Source organism: Bactrocera oleae, chromosome 3 (genome assembly GCF_042242935.1).
Source record: "Bactrocera oleae isolate idBacOlea1 chromosome 3, idBacOlea1, whole genome shotgun sequence".
Taxonomy (NCBI): domain Eukaryota; kingdom Metazoa; phylum Arthropoda; class Insecta; order Diptera; family Tephritidae; genus Bactrocera; species Bactrocera oleae.
Window position 1 is genome coordinate 52,757,220 of NC_091537.1, and position 22,136 is coordinate 52,779,355.

A 22,136-nucleotide genomic window follows, 5' to 3' on the forward strand; every position below is an offset into this window, starting at 1 on the left:
TCCCACAATACTTGACAAGTGAAATTACTATAAATTAAGATATCAGTATTCGCGAGAACATTATATATTGAGAATGAGCTCGTATTACTACAAAATCTTTTCTTATTGGTGTAAAGAAACTTGTGAATTTATATCAAAGTTTAAGGGAGTTGCAAAAAATAATGCACAAAACCCCCAAGACAGCAGCGAGAAGAGTTTGTCAGGAACTTAGACAATTTGTTTAATATTGCACACGCCGATACGCTTCAATTATTGAAAACAAATGAAGATAAGCATTTCGTGCAACGACAACGGCAGCCAGGTCGACTGGGTCTTTTAGATGAAGTGAGTAAGTCACCAAAAACATTAACAATCGATAAAGCGGAAAGGCCGCGCCTGAAGAATATTGAGGAAGAGAAGCGGTAATATAAATATAATCTGTTTCGAACGCCGGCATAATATCGTTGCTAGAAGATTGGTCAACCCAGGTCGAGTGCTTTCAACACAAAAATGAATGCCGAAAGACTTCATCCAAAATTATTAGCGGCGCTAGATATATGTCACTAATTGATGAGGGAGCTAGTATTGAGGCATTTTTCAAAATTTTCAGCGTATATTTGGGATATGTAGTGGTTTATTAACTAAATAAGCTCGAACATCTATTTACCCGGTACAAAAATTTAAATATTATGTGCGGTATCAAGTCGGCACGGATTCTTATGATTCATCCGCAATAAGTTTTTTTATATATACTAATAAGGTAATTTAGAAAAAAAAACATTGAAGGTATGGGATTTATTTTTCGAGGAAAACATTTTTCCTTATACCTTGGGACATATTAATGTGCACTCTAATGTACATTGAAAGCCACATATGCCCTACCCTAATGTGATACGTTGTACCAAACACCAAATTTGTATCTTCTTATGGAGTTTACTTAAGGCCATTTATAGGTTTTTGATTAAAGGCGTTTTGTGGCCGTGGCAATGGCCAAGTTTCCAATTTCCAAGCTCCATCAAGATATCTCAATTCTTACTCACGGTTTTGTTTACATGGAAGGACAGTCACCCGAAATTCAACTCGACTCGTCATCCTGATCACTTATATATATGTATATAACTTCACATCTATCTCGAATAGCTTTAGGTGATACAAACAACCGTTATTCAACTCTGTAACAACCTGTTGCGTAAGTACGAGGGTTGCTCTTATATTTCGGGATTAAAGAACAAACACAAATATTATTTATCAAAAATCGCTTTTCTGTTTCTCAAAATATTCTCCAATAAAATCTATACACTTATGAACACACCAACCGCCTGTTCAGATGTCGGAAATACGTTGAACTCTTAGTTTATCTTTTACGTACGAGAATAAAAGACATTCGGTCTTAAGTCAGGACTATACGGTGGATGACTCATCAAATAGATTTTTTGAGTACTCAAAAATGCAGTTGTTTTAGTCGACGTCGCTCGCATTGTCCTGGCGAAGATCGATCGTTTATCGGCAATTGGTTTTCTTGAACTCTTGAAAGACAACTGGCAAACAAATGGTTGTGTACCACTCAGAATTTACTGCTCCGCATTGTTCTATTGGTATGGTTCCGACAAGTCCAGTTTTTCCATTTGCTTGGGAGTGCTACGTGCGCAAACAGCTTTTGTGGGATTCGACTCATCTTGAAACGACTGCTAATTACTTTCGGGCTAATATGCGTAAGTCCACGATTCATCAACGGTCACCATGTCATAATCGTGCTTTAAAGCACCGCTAACAAATTTGTGTTACAGTCAAATGTTCATGCAATATTGAATGTATGCTGGTCCTACTAATGCCTGTATTTCATGATAGGTAACATGACGATCTTGCAATATATACCTATACTTAACTAACGTCGAAAGTTGTAAAAAAGAATTCAATTTTTTGGCAAGATGAATATTTTAAGTTGCTGTAAACAACACAAATAGCGCTCGTTTGTCAAAATGTTTTGAGTTTGTATAGCATTAAAAATTTCAAACTTTACGATAAAGTGGGAGTTGCCAGATTGCAATACTAGGGTTGTCAAATCCCGAAGTAGAAAAGTCAACCTACGTACAAACATGTTACGAAAGAACTCATCACTCATTAGCCGAAAGAAGCATGAAAGAATCACAATTATAATTGGTATCTTATTAATTTATATTAAAGATCATATACTAACTTATTTTCATTGCTTCTTGTTATTTTATATTAAAGTCAACATAACTAATACAATAAATATAATTTTTATTACCGATTATATTTTTCGGTAATAAAAATCGAAATATTCTCATATAATTTCATTGACATATCTTCTATTGAGATATATATTCCGTTACACCCGAACTTAACCCATATAAATGGCTAATATTCGAAAGATGGCGCCACTGCTATTCCAATGTAAATTGTAAAATGCATATCCGACTCACATTGAACAAACAATGGCTGAGTTTTTTCTGTACCGAATGCATATCAAGTGAAAATTGAGTCTAAAAGAATATCGGCTGACTCAATCCCAAAATTTCCACAAGCGAAATATTGGTATGGCTAACACCCATAAGCATTTAGTGAAAAGCGGTTATTTTAATATTACAAACAGATACTCTAATTTGTATAAATATAAATAATTATTCATAGATAGATAAATCAGTTTCTTCAACACAAGGAGATATATAGGTACTCATGTAAACAATATTATGTATTTGTATGTCTGTTTTTAATTTAAGATGATGCCGCCGAAGTTACGTCGCCGAAGAAGTTACGTTTGTGCCTGTGCCATCGTCACCGTTAAGACAATTATCGTCATCAATACCACCTTTTTCCAAAGATGACCCTGGAGCCTGGCCACAAATTAAAACAGTATAATTTTTCGCGTGTTTCTTCGGGACGTAAATTTTTGAGTATTATTATGAAAGGCATTTAGGAAACGGTGAAAAGTATCACAGAGAGTGGCTGCTGTATTCAGTGTCCAAAAATGCCGTTTACTGCTTCTTTTGCAAGCTATTTGAATCAAAAGATAAAAATAAATTCTGCTAGGAATTTAGCGATTGACAACATCGATATGAATATGCAAGTTGCTTTAGATGATTTTGCAGAATTAAAAAAAGTTTTTGATAAAAATTAAAACAGACACAAATTTTGAAGAAATTGTAAGTGATGCCAAAAAAATTTCCGAAAAATTAGACGTCGAGACTGAATTTGAAACATTCAGATCCACACCCCTAAGACGTCGTAAAACTCCAAAGAGTTTTGATTATGAACACAAAGACCACACTATAAATGATCCGAAAACCTCTTTTAAAATTAATGTATTTTTTTATATATTAGACCAAGCGTTATCCTTTGTAGATGAAAGATTTGATTTATTGAATAATCACAACGACGTATTTCATTTTTTATTTAATTTAAGTGATGACCAAGATCAAAGACGATTAAGAAGTAGCTGCGCTCTACAATGAGTCAGGAAAGATTAACAAATTTAGCAACAATATCCATAGAGGAGGCCATACTAGACCATATAGACAATCATGAAAATATTAAGGATTTCGAAAACAAAAAAGCGAGAAAAGCGGAAATATTATATTCTTGCATATGTTAGACTCTTGTTGTCTTTTTAAAACATAGCATAGTTCCGTAATAGTCATATTAGTATTAATATTCTTAGAAAAAGTCAGCTTCTTTGTTATTAATATTTAAGTATAAAATTCTTTGTATTATAAAGTATGTTAAAATTTTGTTCGAGTTTTATTTTTCGCAGTAATTGGCAAGCAGAAGCGAGCACTTAAATAGTAGTGATAATATTATCTAAGTACTGTAAAACTGGCGAACATTTAGGTATTTCAGTCAAAATAACAATTAAAATTTGAATTTGTTTTTATGATAATTCGTTAAAAAAGAGACGCTTCATAGGATCCGCACACAGGCGATGCCGGGGGTTGGCGCCGCCCTGTACGGAGGGTGTGGTAGCAGCTCCCCGCCAAGTACTTTGATTGTACTCTGAATCGATGTGTGCAGGTGTATTGTCATGTAGCAAAATTATTTTGCCGTGTCTTCTGGCCCATTCTGGTCGTTTTTTGATCAATGCATGGTTCAAATTGATCATTTGTTGTCTGTAGGAATTACTTGTACTATTAACAGTTCGCCAGGTTTTGAAAGCGCATGATATACCACACTCTTCTGATCCCACCAAACACGGAGCATTGCCTTATTACCGAATCGATCTGCTTTGCAGTCGATGTTGATGATGTCCCGGATTAACCCACGATTTTTTCCGTCTAGCACTCTTAAAATATATTCATTTTTCATCACCAGTAACAATTCGATGCAAAACTGATTTTCTCTCGTGTATTTGAAGTAAAATTTTACAAGTGTTTTTATACTATCGCAACCTGTTGCTACAGAGTATAGTAGTTTTGTTCACCTAACGGTTGTTTGTATCACCTAAAACTAATCGAGTTAGATATAGGGTTATATATATATGTAGGAACAATACGGTAGCTCGACAAAGACTATTGGCACTACTGACAATTGGCACTACTGACTGAACGAAGCGTCCATCATAGGATAGTAACGGTCGATACTTATAGTTTTAAGAAAGGAGAAGCATTGTAACCGCGAAAGCGAGCGGACGTGTGTGTTCGCTATTATATTGAATAATTTGGGGGCTCAACCGGGATGAAAAGAAAAGTGTCTACACAAAACATTTGAGCAAGTGGAAAATTTAATAAACAACAAAAATAATAAAAGTGTTCATACTCGCGCGCGCCGCTGTTCTTTCTATCGATCGTAAACGTCGACAGAGTTGTGAGTGTTTGTCAATGTACTAAATGGACACTGGTTATAGTGTTAAAAATGAAAAGCGGAATACAAAGTAAAAAACGAAGGTGTAACATATAAAAATTGAGTGCATGAAAAACTAAAGAAAGTGTTTAAAGATGAGAAACGACCAAAATTATTAAAAAGTCGAAATAATAACTATAAGCGACGCGCAGACCAGTGGTAAAGCAACAGTTACGACGCTGCGCACTATAAGCGACGCGCAGACCAGTGGTAAAGCAACAGTTACGACGCTGCGCACTATAAGCGACGCGCAGACCAGCAGTAAAGCAACGGTTACGACGCTGCGCACTATAAGCGACGCGCAGACCAACAGTAAAGTAACGGTTACGACGCTGCGCACTATAAGCGACGCGCAGACCAACAGTAAAGCAACAGTTACGACGCTGCGCACTATAAGCGACGCGCAGACCAAGAGTAAAGCAACGGTTATATCGCTGAAAAGCAGAGGTGACGAGCAAGTGACATCAGCAACGAGTACAGTTAACAACCGATAGTGGTGGCAGCGGTGGAATAGCCGATAGCAGTAACTGCAGATTAGTATCACTTATTTTAAATTATTTAAGTTTTGATTAATTGTTTATGTGGAATGAGAAATGCTAATTCGAATTTGTAAAAGTATATACCTAAAAGATACGGTTGTTCGGATATAAAATTGAAGTGTAAATCGCCGATTTATAACAATTGTAAGATGGACGCTGAGACGATTAGGGCAATGACGGTAGAGACGCTAAAAGAAAAGTTAAGAGAGCTAGGGTTACAGGCAGAAAAAAAGAGTTGCAATTGCGCCTGCTACAACATTTAGTTTTTGGGGACGAGCAAGCTGAGGACGAAAGCGCGAATGAATCGACAAATTCATCTTACGCGGACGCCGTAGCTGCTTCATCAAATGCGCAAAAGATGTTGTTTACTCTTCGTGACGTTCAAGACAGCGTTTCAGATTTTTATGGAAATGATACTTGTGACGTTCACCACTGGGTTGTAGAATTTGACGAGATAGCTGACACGGTAGGGTGGAATAATCTACAACGGTTTGTATATGCGAAGCAGTTGCTCAAGGGGGCAGCGAAATGGTTTGTGCGTGGGTTGGTGGGTGTAAGAGACTGGAGTAGTTTGAAGCGCTCTCTTATTGATGAGTTTGGGGAAAAATTATGTGCGTCCGAAGTGCATCGGGTATTAAGAAATAAACGTAAACAAACAAAAGCAAGTTTACAAGAATATTTATACTCAATCATCGAAATCGGTAAGCCAATATCGCTCGATGAAAAGAGTATAATAGAATATTTTGTAGATGGTATACCTGACGCTAAAACAAACAAGGGAATTTTGTATCAAGCAAAGACAGTGGGCGAATTGAAGAAACAAATTCGCATATACGAGAAAGTTAGGGGTGTACAAATTGCTGCAACCAAAGGATACGGGGGACAGATTGCGACCGAAAGTAAAGGGTTGATGAAAAAGAAGTGTTTTAAATGTGACAAAGAAGGTCATATAGCGAGGGACTGTCCGGAAGCCGGATCGAGTAAGATTATTTGTTGCTGGCATTATGCGCAGCAGTGTGAAGAGCAGAGAGACCGAATGATTAAAAGTGAGCGGGTAAATACGGTTGATAGCAAAGTGGAAACGTCTGCCAGTAAAGGTGAAATGATTTTCGTTGATGCCACTATCAATGGCTTTACCTTTAATGCATTAGTAGATACAGGATGCATTGCGTGTATCATGAGGTATGATACCCTATTGATGTTAGGAGAGATAGATCTAACTGGGGAAAAACAGAGATTGTTTGGTATTGGCAAGGGCGTGCTTACGACATTAGGCAGCTTTACGGCCGAAATGACAGTAGAGGGACTGTCATGGAACGTAACATTTCACGTGGTTAGGGAACGTGATATTCCGTATGCAGCAATGATCGGAAATGACGTACTTCAGGAGGTTGAGTTAGTTTTTAGGAAACGTAGTGTTGAGTTCAGAAAACCTATGAAGGCTGCTGGGATAGCAGCGAGGCACACCGGAGCTGGGATGGCTGCTGAGGGTGTGTATGGTGGTGTTGAAGGGGTTGTGTCAACTCACCGTGAGTTAAGAGACTACGGGGATAGTCAGGGTAAGGTTTTCAGGGAACAAAAGGACATTACTAAATCCGTAATAGAAACAGGACCTGAAGTCATGGGTGACAAAAGGTTAATTGAAGAGTTTGAAGTACTGTGTTTAATTGAAACTGGAATATGCGAGGAGACAGGTCGAGTGGATCTATCGCATCTGTCAGCGCACGATGCTAAAGTAGTAAGCGGTTGGATTCATAGTTACTGCCCTAAGAAGCCTAGTCATAGGCAAGTAGAGATGAAGTTAATATTGAAAAACGAAAAACCGGTATTTCAGCGACCACGTAGGGTGTCGCAGGCGGATCAGCAACGTATTGACGAAGAGGTCGCACGGATGCTTAAGGAGGGTATTATAGAGAATAGTGTGTCGGAATACGCATCGCCAGTTATGTTAGTTACAAAGAAAAACGGAACAAAACGGTTTTGTTGTGATTTTCGTAAAATTAACGAACAAATAATAAGAGACAATTTTCCAATGACAGTCGTGGAGGAAGCGTTAGACAGATTGCAGGGTGCAAATGTCTTCACTACATTGGATTTGAAGAACGGATTTTATCATGTGCCAATAGTACCGGGTTCCCGAAAGTACACGTCTTTCGTAACCCAAAACGGCCATTATGAGTTTTGCTTTGTGCTTTTTGGCATCAATAATTCACCGGCGGTATTTTGTCGCTACATACGAGCGATATTCCAGGACATGCTTGCGGATGGAACCGTTATAATATACATGGACGATATCGTCATTCCCGCCAAGGATGAGATAGAAGGTCGAGAGAAATTAGGAAGAGTGCTAAAGCATGCAAGTAAAAACGGTTTACACATCAGATGGGATAAATGTCAAATTTTAAGGAAAAGAATTAATTTCTTGGGGTTCATCGTAAAAAACGGTAGAATTCTTCCTTCAAAAGAAAAGACTAGGGCAGTCAGGGAGTTTCCAGTACCAAACAGCAAGAAGGAATTACAGCGATTCTTAGGCTTGACTTCATATTTCAGACGGTTCATACAAAACTATGCAGTTATTGCTAAGTCGCTAACAGATATGCTTCGCCAGCAAGAAAAATTTAGGCTGGGAGAGGAACAACTCTTAGCAATTCAAGAACTAAAGCGGGCGTTGGTGAACGCGCCCACTTTGAAACTTTTCGATCCAAATGCAGAAACAGAAGTACATTCGGATGCGTCAAAATTCGGGTATGGCGCAGTGTTATTGCAAAGGGACCCAGAAGACAATCTATTGCACCCCATTGAATATATGAGTCGTAAAACATTGAGGACAGAAGAAAAGTACAGTGCGTTTGAACTTGAGGTTCTGGCAGCTATGAAAGCCCTTAAAAAATGGCGGATATACTTAAAAGATATTAGGTTCAAAATAGTAAGCGATTGTAACGCTTTCACTATGACGGTCAAGAAACAAGACGTGCCTGACAGAATTATGAGGTGGGCAATGTACCTGCAAGAATACAATTATGTAGTTGAACAAAGGTCAGGAACTCGCATGAGACACGTAGATGCTCTTAGTCGCGCATACTGTTTGTTAGTAGAAAACTCGTTAAAGTATAGGATAAGGGATGCGCAAATGCAGGATAACTGGATAAGAGCGGTAAGGAAAGTTATGGAAGTAGGACCATACGAGAAGTTTTTTTTGAGGAATGAGTTACTGTACAGTGACCCTGTTAAGGAATTGTTAGTAGTACCGGCCAGTATGGAAGACGAAATTATTAAGCTGGCACATAGCCAGGGTCATTTTGCAGCAAAAAAGACACAGGACTGGTGGAAAGAAATTATTACATACCAAACTTGAACAAAAAGGTGCAAAATGTAGTAAGTTCATGTGTGGAGTGCATAATTGTAGATTCGAAGAGGGGTAAGAAAGAGGGCTTGTTGACGCCAATCGACAAAACCTGTGAACCATTAGGGACTTACCATATCGACCATGTGGGTCCTTTAACTGAAACATGTAAAAGGTATAACCATATTTTAGTTATTATAGACGCGTTTTCGAAGTTCGTTTGGCTGTACCCAACGAAATCAACCGGGGTGGGAGAGGTAATTGATAAATTAGAGAAACAATCGACAGTTTTCGGCAACCCGAAAAGAATCGTAACGAATAGAGGGGCGGCTTTCACATCAAACGCTTTCATCGAGTACTGCACCAAAGAGGGAATACAACACCTGTTGATTGCAACCGGTGTCAGACGAGGCAATGGACAGGTGGAACGCGTTCATAGGACCGTGGTTCCAATGCTATCTAAGAAATGTCAAAGTAAGCCGACTCAGTGGTATAACCACGTCGCAAAAGTACAACAGATTTTCAACAACACTGCACCTCGCAGCACCAAAATGACACCCTTTAGAATTCTCACAGGATTGAACATGCGTGTGACAGACTACCCAGATTTACAAGAAATTATAAGAGACCTTGAAATAGAAGAGTTAAATGTAGAACGCGACTCAATACGACAAAGTGCTCACGAAAATATAGAGAAAATTTAGAAAGAAAATTGTAAGACATTTAATCGAACACGGAAACAAGGATTTGAATACAGCATAGGGGATATTGTAGCTATTAAGAAAACTCAGTTTGGAGTATCTACAAAACTGAGACCGAAGTATTTGGGACCGTACAAGATAGTCGCTAAACTAAACCATGACAGATACGAGGTCGAAAAGGTAGGAAATACGGAAGGACCAAAGAAAACGATGACAGTTGCGGAAAATATAAAGAAGTGGACTTAATTATTCGAGGTCGAATAATAGGTCAGGACGGCCGATTGTAGGAACAGTACGGTAGCTCGACAAAGACTATTGGCACTACTGATAATTGGCACTACTGACTGAACGAAGCGTCCATCATAGGATAGTAACGGTCGATACTTATAGTTTTAAGAAAGGAGAAGCATTGTAACCGCGAAAGCGAGCGGACGTGTGTGTTCGCTATTATATTGAATAAAATCCTACATATATAAATGATCAGGATGAAGAGACGAGTTGAAATCCGGGTGACTGTCTGTCCGTCCGTCTGTCCGTCCGTGCAAGCTGTAACTTGAGTAAAAATTGAGATATCTTTATGAAACTTGGTAGACATATTTCTTGGTACCGTGAGACGGTTGGTATTGCAGATGGGCGTAATCGGACAACTGCCACGCCCACAAAACGCCATTAATCAAAAACAAATAAATTGCCATAACTAAGCTCCGCAATAAGATACAAGACTGTTATTTGGTGCACAGGATCACATTAGGGAGGGGCATCTGCAATTAAAAAGGTTTTTTTAAAAGTGGGCGTGGTCCCGCCTCTAATAGGTTTAATGTGCATATCTCCTAAACCGCTAATGCTATAATAACAAAATTTACTGGAAGCAAATGTTTTTTGAACCTCTACCCACAGTGTAAAAATTGTTGAAATTGGGTGGCAACTCCGCCCACTCCCCATATAACGGTACTGTTAAAAACTACTAAAAGCGCGATAAATCAAGGGATGGTATGAGATGACTTTATAGGAACCGCGTTCAAAATCAGACAGTGAGCGTGTCCACTTTTAGGTGAAAACCCATATCTTGGGATCTGCATAACCGATTTCAACCAAATTCGGTGCATAACGTTCTTTTCAAATTTCTATGTTATATTGCGAAAATGGGCTAAATCGGACTACAACCACGCATATTTCCCATATAACACAATTTTCAATTCCATCTGATTCTTTCACTTTCCACTATGCATATCAAGCAATGATTATATCGGGGTAAAACTCTGCGTGAATAATACGTTTAAAGTATGCCACCTTGTGACCAAAAATTGTCTAAATCGAACCAAAACTGTTCAAGCCCCTAAGTACTAAATATGTGGACCCCAGTGCCTATAGTTGACCTTCTACCAAAAATATCAGCCAATCCACAAAGAAATCTCAAACGAGTATAACATTTGACTTTGCGAGAGTATAAAATGTTCGGTTACATCCGAACTTAGCCCTTCCTTCTTGTTTCATTTGTCTTTCATTTAATTCATGTGGCACCTATTTTCCACACTTTTGGATATTTCCCATAGCTTTCAAACGGTCCGAAATTAATTATTGTGCGACATTTGACATAACTACAATTTGATTTTGACTCAAAGTATCATCTTCATCTAATATTGCTTGTAGTTCGGCATCTTGAAACTTTTGTGGTGGTCTTCCACGTTCTTTATTTCTCATATTCAAATGATTATCTCTGAACCGTTGAAACCATCTGTTGCTTCTGATAAAGCATGATCCCCACATGCTTTGAAAAGCATTCGATGCGACTCTGCAGCACTTTACTTCTTTACAATAAATTAATGCTTTCCGCAAATAACACTTTAAGGTATGAAATTTGACAATTTCAGCACAATGAAAGTATATGAAGTTGTTTGTTCAATGATTGTAAGGTTATTGAACATGTTTGATATGTCAACCAAACAGAAAAAAAATTAAGAACATTAAAAAATGTTCCCTACCAACAAATTGCATTTAAATTTTATTTCTCTCCATAAACTTTTTTCCAGAATATTCGATTCCTTTTAGATATTTCGAATGTGTATATGATAAAATTAAATGGGGTTCTGCAGAAAGAACTGATATGAAGCCTAGAAGCGAAAACCGTCGGAAAGGTATAAGGTTATATAAGCAAAAAGCAATTTTTGCTACACTCTGAAATTTCCATTGCAACAAGTTTGACATCGGAAACTCACCAGTAGATAGTCAATAATGATCGAAACACATAACAATAATATAATGTCGAAATTGTTTCAGGTTGATTATTTCTGACAATCCGATTTGTAAAATTATCACAAAATATAGAACTCACCTGATTCTGAATCATCCAAGTTGACATCTTTTTGCAACGCACACTTTCGTAGCCATGAATTTTTATAGACATCTAACTTTTTTCCTTTATATTTCACAGATGCCCAACCACATCCACTTTTTTTATCAGGATTTATAAACCGTTTGCAATGCACTGCCCACGCACTTGGAGTAAGAAATACTGTTTCAGTTTCTTGTGATTTTATTTTACCGTCCGGCATCAAATCTCCGACAAATTTTTGACCCAAATAGTCTATAGTCATTACCGCTTTACCCGATTGCAAAACATTTGCACTCATTAATGTTTGTAATGTGACGGTTCGATTGGTGCCATTTAAGCCTTCATAGTTCTCTTTAGCCTATTGAAAGAAGTTATATAAATAATTATATGAATACATATTAAAAAACTGTAGCAATGTCTTTTCATTTTATTTCGATATCAACCTCACTAACCAAGATATTTGGCTAGAAGCAAAATAAGGAAAATAATAAATGTTTGCTTTCGAATTTCGAAATTATTAAATTTCTTCTTATTTAAATAATGTATAATATTTTTCTGCCAGGGTTATATGATAGATGCTATAATGGACCAAAGTAATGCTTTCGAAAAAAATTAAAATTTTGTGTACCAATAAATACAGGCTTCAATTTTGAAAATTTGATATTGAATGTACGGAGATGTGTGAGTCCAAATCACAGCGGCAGTATAACAAGGCATCATATTCGAAGCAAAAATGGTAACAACGGTTCAAAGCAATTTTCATAAAAAATATATATACGAAATTAAATATATTGTCATATTAGAAAAAATCAACGAGAGTGGCGTTAATCATTATATTAAGGTATGAAGTATAGACCAAGGTCTGGACCGATTTCATTCATATTTAAAGCTAAACCACTTTATGTGGTCCACCAATCAAATCACCTGGAAAGACGAACATCAATAAGTCTGGAAAATTCGGATTAATCTAAGCTTGGAAAAATGTTTCCACAATTGAAATAGGTTTAATTACACATTGGCCGATATATTCGTCATAAAGTATGCTAAAATAATAAATTAGTGTCATCCTTAGTCGTTAACCGTAACTAATTATGATGATGTTTGTAGGGATACAATTAATGATTTTTTTTCTTTTTTATTGGTGGAAGAATCGGGAATTAAATTTTTTTTATAAATGTCTGTATAATAGCTTGATTTCTCCCATTTTCAGATTTCTACTAATGCATGAGGTATAAGATTTTATTTTAAGGTGGGTAAAGATTTCATTTCCGATTCCTTCCTGCGGCATCTTAACTGTTAAATTAAATTTTTCGGACGTATTCATTTAGTGAATTATCGCATTTTTAGCAATTATCAATATAACCGTTATATGAGGAGTAGGTCTCGTTATTATCCGGGATTTACATTAAACTTGTTAGGTGGCGGAACAACGCCAAAATTTTAAACACTCTTAATCTGCAGATGCAATAATAACAATATCTAGTATGCTAATGTGTGGCTTAGTTATAGCATTTTATATTTTTTTACTTAAACGGTATTTTTTTGTGATAATAGTCCAATCCATATGGAAATCTCTTTGTAGTAAAATTTTTATTAAAGAGGACGATATTTTAAAAACTATGCAGTAGAACAGCACATACACAATTTTCAATAATAGTGAAGGTAACTTCGAGAAAAGGAAAAAAATAAGTTGCCAAATGTAAAGCGGCAAGTATGTACTTTTAGCACATTAGACAGGTAAATATAAAATTGCGGGCATTTCTACAAAGCACGTATTCTTTTTATAATATTGCAACATGTTGCTAGAGTGTACCACGCCTACTACCTATATAATACAATTTTTAATTCCACATCCAATTGCGGCCGTTTGAAAAATGTTTCGTTATTTTCGATTTTTTTAAAATATAAGAAATAAATTGCAAAAACTCTCGTAGTGCGATAGTATAATGTCTAAAGAAGCTCTGAGTAAAATTTAAGAGAAAAACGACTTTAAGACTCGAGCTGCCAGTCGACTTTGTCGGCGCAACACAAAATGAATTGTAGATCCGAAAATCATTGAAATTTCAAAAAAATCTTTTTCAAAACATATTCTTAAAGGTTTATACTACAATAATATGCAAAATCGCAAAAATCGATTGTTTTAAATTTCTAAACCTGAATATCCCCTTATTATAATTTTCGCTCACGCGATTAAAATATGTTAATAAAACTAAGTGAGTACATGACCTTCAATATAAGTTAGTAAGATACCAAATTTGATTTCACGATTTCGTCGAAAAGTGAATGTTGAATTCTTTCGCAACATTTTTATACCCTGAACAGGATATATTAAGTTTGACACGGAGTTTCTAACACCCAGAAGAAAACGTCGGAGACCCTATAAAATATATACATAAATGATCAGCATGATGAGCTGAGTTGATTTAGCCATGTCCGTCTGTCTGTCTGTATATACGCGAACTAGTTCGTCAGTTTTTAAGCTATCGATCTGAAATTTTGCACCTCTCATTTCCTTACTAAGAAGCTGTCCATTTGTCGTAACGGCCGATATCGGACCACTATAGCATATGGTTTCCAAACAAACTGAACAATCGGAATCAAGTAATAGAGAAATTGTTCAGATCAGATTACTATAGCATATATGTAGCTGCCATACAAACTGAACGATCGGAATGAAGTGCTCGTATGTAAAACTTTTTCATTTGACGATTTATCTTCACGAAATTTGGCATGGATTATTATTTATGACAATAATGAAATCTCCGAAGAAATTTTATAGATCGGATGACTATAGCATATAGCTGCCATATTAACTGAACGATCGAAATAAAGCACTTACATGAAAAACTTTTCTATTTGACTAAGTAGCTTCATGAAATTAGATCGGAATCAAGTTTTTGTAAGGAACCTTTGTATTTGTGAGGGGTATTATAGCTTCGGTGCAACCGAAATTAAAGTTTCTTCTTGTTTAATATAAGGTTTTGTCAACACTGGAAAGTATTTCCCCGGATTTGATTTGTAAGTGGCAAGTTGTTAATTTACGTTTTTGTTTTCATTAATGTTTAAAACAAAAATTATATGAAAATTTATTCGAATTTAATTAATTTCAGCACTCTCAACTACATTTTCGCACATTTTTTGGACCAAATTCGGCACAATTAAAAATTGTGAAATTCCATACCTGGTACCAAGTTTCATCAAGATATTATAATATTTAATTAAATTATCGCTTGCACGAACGGACGAACGAATAGACGGGCAGACTCACAGTTAATTTTTTCGTCATGCTAATCATTTATATTTATATATAACTCTATATCTAACTCAATTATTTAGTTATAAGCAGCTGTTAAGTGAAACTATTATACCATACTTGTACAGCATGATGCGTGCTTATAAAAATTGGTCGCTAAAACATAATTGAACATCTAGAATTGGTTCTAAATCTCTAATTTCTACAACATATAAATAAACAGGTTGTTCGAGAAAATCGGATGATAAATAAGAGCAACGTAAAATAAAATTTGTAACGGGAGCAGTCAGCGATATATTTTCCGAAAAATTTTAACAAATCCGAGGCTATCTGCTCGAAAAATGGCTATTGATGTACAATATAAATTAGAGAAGTCATACAATGTACCAACTGTTTCGTGATTATTACTGCAAATCGGTAGAAATTTGTCATAAACAAAAAAAAGGATGCTTCTTCCCTGGACTACAGTAATCTATGCCATAATAGTTCCGTTTCTATAAAGACAAAGATCCAAAACACTAATCAGGCATTGTGCAATTCTAGCACAGCAGCATCTAGAAACGAAAAGAGTTGAAAAGGTTGCTGTTGGAGGATTGTCAAAAATTCGCACTTGAAATTAAACATAAGCTTCTTAAATCAACGCCAAACCTGCTCCAATTGCTTACCTTAGGTTATCACACAATATTAACAAGTAAGGATGTACTAAGTAATATACTCAACTTTCCGTCACCATCGTTACTACTTTTTGCTGTATGTCTGGGATGTATGTTAAATTACAAGTCGAATATATCTAGGCAACAGTACCACTATATTCATAACATTAGAACTGTGTTAATACGTATGTACAAACTCATATCGATAGTTTTTATTATCGGATATATCAAAGGAAAATCAACCGGAGGGCGCAATTCATTAAGTTAAGATCACAATTACAAATTGTAAGTAGTGTATGGGCGCTGGGTGATTAGTGTAGAGGATTTCACCCATATTCTTCACAATATATAATATATCTTATAATGTTAGATATGTTACATTTTGGTTATTTACTCTTAATAATAGATCTTATATATCGACCGATATAAAGGCAACCGGAATTTTTTAATTCTAATATTAGGGATATGGGCGCTGCACTGAAGTACTGAACCGATTTTGCAAATTGATATAGATATTGCACCTCAATTTTATTATATATATCTCTAAAATTAACCGATATTTTCTGTAAAAATAAAGGCATATCCACTAAGGTGATCGCATATGAATCTCTGCGAACCTGAAAAGTTATGGTCCCTTTACGGCACATTTTTCGGCGGGATCTGACATATGATGACATTGAAGGCCCTATTTATGCAAAGGGTGTTTGATTTATATACAGTGAACCAAAAAAAACTTGTACAGAGATATTTTTTCTCATAAACTCTTTATGTAAATATGTTAATCTTATGTATTTTAGGTATTTCGTACGAAATGTCGAGAACGCAAAGTTAATAGCAAAAATAATCCTCAATCCTTACTCAAAATGAAGCTTCTGTGAATAAAAGACTGCAAACTATTATTGAGGGCAAAGGAACACATACAAAGTAATAATTTCCCGGAAGTAGTGTTAAAATGTCAAGTTGTTCAAACTCTACAAGCTTTTTCTTGGTCTTCAAAAATGGCGTTATTTTGGATTTGTTAAATTTTTGGTGAAAACTGGATTTATAAAAATAAATTTAAATTTTTGGATGTGATTAAAATGACATACGATTTTATGAGGAGCGCACCGAGTTCTGAATTATTTAAATAAAATATCCGTTTATGCTTGTATATCTCACTATATTCTATTTATTTTGTCAATTTTACTTAATTTATGAATGTATGTAAAATAGGACAATTATGGTTCTAGAAAGTTAAAAAACATTACGAAAAGACAACTTGCGGGTGCTGACGATCGATTTAACGCGGATCGGTCTCAAATCGTATATCATGTGATGCGAATTAATATCGTTTACACGATATGAGTAGAAAGAAATATACTTTTGAGCTGCACCGAAATGTGTGCTCTTTATTGATATTCTTAAGACTAACTAGTTTCCATAAATCTCAGTGCTATTTATACTATTGAGCTGTATCGATAGTTATCTGTTTACTAACAGATAAAACTATTAGTTTCTATTCTTATATTTGGGTTGTTATTGATAGTGCGTTTCTATTGTTATATGTTCTTATCTCTAGTATATTTTACAATGTGTGTTAGCTGATAGATATGTTTACATATGCTTATTTTGATTTTGTGTATTTATGTCTAATAAGTGATATGTTATGTCACTTAGATATAAGTATCTATGATTTATGTATGTATGTATATATGTATGTGTACGATGTGTATGTGAAGTGTAGAGATCACATATTGTATGCAGATATGTATGCGGTGTGCGGCTATGTCGTTAACTCGCGCCAAATCATTGACGAATAGAATGTTTTAGCGAATGCCGTGGGGACGATGATCCCGTCCTTATTGTTATTTGGTGATGCCATCGTGTGTGATGGTATTTTCTGTAGAGATATCCGCTGTGATATGCTCGTGTATGGTGTTCTCAAGTGTGGCGTTTTACTAGGGTGTGCCCATATTGTTCCGGTTTGAATGGAGTTTTCAGGTAGTGACAATAAATACTACAAGGGACAGGCTTAGCTCATTTAAACATGGCGAAATTTTGCCTATTGTTATACGTGTATGCTGTTGCATGTATTTTGGCGTACTGCTAGTGGAGTAGCCGAAGGCACGGCATACGTGCTGTAAGTGTAGAAAACGGCTTTGGTGTTGAAACATATTTGATACGAATTTTGATGTGCTCGTATGTGCTTACGGTAAGCAACTTTATTTGTGGGTTTATTGGATTTTTGTTTGGACGACTTATAGATTTATTATAATATATATGAATGTTTTGTTATTAATTTCATTTTTTTATTAATTTCATTGATCTCTTTAGTAGGCGTGTTTTATTTGACCGTCATAAGCTAATAGCCAAATCGTTGACAAATAAAACACACTTAGCTTATTTCATGTTTTCGTATTGTGTTGGCATTACGGGCAAGAACAGTCAATTGATATTCAATATACATATGTATTTCAAAATGTCTGACATGGAGAAAATTTTAGTTTGAATTTTTAAATTTGTATACGGTATGTTAATATACTATACATAAACATTTATTTTGTTAATTTGAAGTCTAGAAACCAAAAAAAAAAAATCGGAAAACAAATGTTCGTATTTTGTCTTAATTTTAACTCAATAGCCATCCATCAAAATCTGTAATTTTTGCAAAAGATTGCTTATTGTGAATGAAAAAATAAGTGGAACTGGCAATGCCTCTAGTTCAATATACAAGCTAAGATAGGTTTTGACAAGCCAATATAAATATGTTGGCTAAGTCTTCCATACAAAATAAGCTAATAGCTTAACATTCTGGTCAAATAAAACACGCCTATTATCAGCTAATTAATGATAGCAACAGCAATGCAGGGGTTTGAACCCTCTTGTACGTAGATCGGCAGGATTGTCAGCACTGGCTACGATTTGCCAAGTGGCTGGTCCTACTATGTCATGTATTTGAGACGTGCGATTGAATATGTACATAACTATGTGCTCCATGTTTTTCCCACCAGGTTAGTACGATTTCGCAATCTGAACAGAGATATAATTAGTATCTATTAGTATTTCTAAACTAGAATACCTCCTTAATATAATTTTCGCTCACGAGTTATAAGTTAATAATATACCAAATTTGATTTCACGATTTCGTCGAATATTGAATGTTGAATTCTTTCGCAACATTTTTATACCCTGAACAGGGTATATTAAGTTTGCCACGGTATATACGCGAACTAGTCCGTCAGTTTTTAAGCTATCGATCTGAAATTTTGCACATGTCCTTTCCTTATTAAGACGATGTTCATTTGTCGGAACGGCCGATATCGGACCACTATAGCATATAGTGTCCATACAAACTGAACAATCGGAATCAAGTAATAGAGAAATTGTTCAGATCAGATTACTATAGCATATATGTAGCCGCCATACAAACTGAACGATCGGAATGAAGTGCTCGTATGTAAAACTTTTTCATTTGACGATTTATCTTCACGAAATTTGGCATGGATTATTATTTATGACAATAATAAAATCTCCGAAGAAATTTTATAGATCGGATGACTATAGCATATAGCTGCCATATTAACTGAACGATCGAAATAAAGCAATTACATGGAAAACTTTTCTATTTGACTAAGTATCTTCATGAAATTAGATCGGAATCAAGTTTTTGTAAGGAACCTTTGTATTTGTGAGGGGTATTATAGCTTCGGTGCAACCGAAATTAAAGTTTCTTCTTGTTTAATATAAGGTTTTGTCAACACTGGAAAGTATTTCCCCGGATTTGATTTGTAAGTGGCAAGTTGGTAATTTACGTTTTTGTTTTCATTAATGTTTAAAACAAAAATTATATGAAAATTTATTCGAATTTAATTAATTTCAGCACTCTCAACTACATTTTCGCACATTTTTTGGACCAAATTCGGCACAATTAAAAATTGTGAAATTCCATACCTGGTACCAAGTTTCATCAAGATATTATAATATTTAATTAAATTATCGCTTGCACGAACGGACGAACGAATAGACGGGCAGACTCACAGTTAATTTTTTCGTCATGCTAATCATTTATATTTATATATAACTCTATATCTAACTCAATTATTTAGTTATAAGCAGCTGTTAAGTGAAACTATTATACCATACTTGTACAGCATGATGCGTGCTTATAAAAATTGGTCGCTAAAACATAATTGAACATCTAGAATTGGTTCTAAATCTCTAATTTCTACAACATATAAATAAACAGGTTGTTCGAGAAAATCGGATGATAAATAAGAGCAACGTAAAATAAAATTTGTAACGGGAGCAGTCAGCGATATATTTTCCGAAAAATTTTAACAAATCCGAGGCTATCTGCTCGAAAAATGGCTATTGATGTACAATATAAATTAGAGAAGTCATACAATGTACCAACTGTTTCGTGATTATTACTGCAAATCGGTAGAAATTTGTCATAAACAAAAAAAAGGATGCTTCTTCCCTGGACTACAGTAATCTATGCCATAATAGTTCCGTTTCTATAAAGACAAAGATCCAAAACACTAATCAGGCATTGTGCAATTCTAGCACAGCAGCATCTAGAAACGAAAAGAGTTGAAAAGGTTGCTGTTGGAGGATTGTCAAAAATTCGCACTAGAAATTAAACATAAGCTTCTTAAATCAACGCCAAACCTGCTCCAATTGCTTACCTTAGGTTATCACACAATATTAACAAGTAAGGATGTACTAAGTAATATACTCAACTTTTCCTCACCATCGTTACTACTTTTTGCTGTATGTCTGGGATGTATGTTACATTACAAGTCGAATATATCTAGGCAACAGTACCACTATATTCATAACATTAGAACTGTGTTAATACGTATGTACAAACTCATATCGATAGTTTTTATTATCGGATATATCAAAGGAAAATCAACCGGAGGGCGCAATTCATTAAGTTAAGATCACAATTACAAATTGTAAGTAGTGTATGGGCGCTGGGTGATTAGTGTACAGGATTTCACCCATATTCTTCACAATATATATTATATATTTATATACATTTTGGTTATTTACTCTTAATAATAGATCTTATATATCGACCGATATAAAGGCAACCGGAATTTTTTAATTCTAATATTAGGGATATGGGCGCTGCACTGAAGTACTGAACCGATTTTGCAAATTGATATAGATATTGCACCTCAATTTTATTATATATATCTCTAAAATTAACCGATATTTTCTGTAAAAATAAAGGCATATCCACTAAGGTGATCGCATATGAATCTCTGCGAACCTGAAAAGTTATGGTCCCTTTAGGATGACATTGAAGGCCCTATTTATGCAAAGGGTTTTGATTTATATACAATGAACCAAAAAAAACTTGTACAGAGATATTTTTTCTCATAAACTCTTTATGTAAATATGTTAATCTTATGTATTTTAGGTATTTCGTACGAAATGTCGAGAACGCAAAGTTAATAGCAAAAATAATCCTCAATCCTTACTCAAAATGAAGCTTCTGTGAATAAAAGACTGCAAACTATTATTGAGGGCAAAGGAACATATACAAAGTAATAATTTTCCGGAAGTAGTGTTAAAATGTCAAGTTGTTCAAACTATACAAGCTTTTTCTTGGTCTTCGAAAATGGCGTTATTTTGGATTTTTTAAATTTTTGGTGAAAACTGGATTTATAAAAATAAATTTAAATTTTTGGATGTGATTAAAATGACATACGATTTTATGAGGAGCGCACCGAGTTCTGAATTATTTAAATAAAATATCCGTTTATGCTTGTATATCTTACTATATTCTATTTATTTTGTCAATTTTACTTAATTTATGAATGTATGTAAAAATAGGACAATTATGGTTCTAGAAAGTTAAAAAACATTACGAAAAGACAACTTGCGGGTGCTGACGATCGATTTAACGCGGATCGGTCTCAAATCGTATATCATGTGATGCGAATTAATATCGTTTACACGATATGAGTAGAAAGAAATATACTTTTGAGCTGCACCGAAATGTGTGCTCTTTATTGATATTCTTAAGACTAACTAGTTTACATAAATCTCAGTGCTATTTATACTATTGAGCTGTATCGATAGTTATCTGTTTACTAACAGATAAAACTATTAGTTTCTATTCTTATATTTGGGTTGTTATTGATAGTGCGTTTCTATTGTTATATGTTCTTATCTCTAGTATTTATATTTTACAATGTGTTTTAGCTGATAGATATGTTTACATATGCTTATTTTGATTTTGTGTATTTATGTCTAATAAGTGATATGTTATGTCACTTAGATATAAGTATCTATGATTTATGTATGTATGTATATATGTATATGTGCGATGTGTATGTTAATTGTAGAGATCACATATTGTATGCAGATATGTATGCGGTGTGCGGCTATGTCGTTAACTCGCGCCAAATCATTGACGAATAGAATGTTTTAGCGAATGCCGTGAGGGCGATGATCCCGTCCTTATTGTTATTTGGTGATGCCATCGT

At 35.1% G+C, this 22,136-nt stretch overlaps 1 protein-coding gene across 5 annotated transcripts in view; it reads right to left on the reverse strand.

Annotated features, from left to right (window-relative positions):
• LOC106623482 (MPN domain-containing protein CG4751) overlaps positions 1-22,136 on the reverse strand; it is a 263,160-nt gene that overhangs the window by 31,435 nt on the left and 209,589 nt on the right. For 4 of the 5 annotated variants that reach the window (XM_070106622.1, XM_070106625.1, XM_070106623.1 and 1 more), the window contains one exon: positions 11,749-12,106. In XM_070106622.1, the coding sequence (XP_069962723.1) occupies positions 11,749-12,106 (358 nt within the window). Of the gene's footprint in view, positions 1-11,748; positions 12,107-15,388; positions 15,449-22,136 lie in introns of those variants that run through there. The other variant, XM_070106624.1, reaches the window with a different exon arrangement.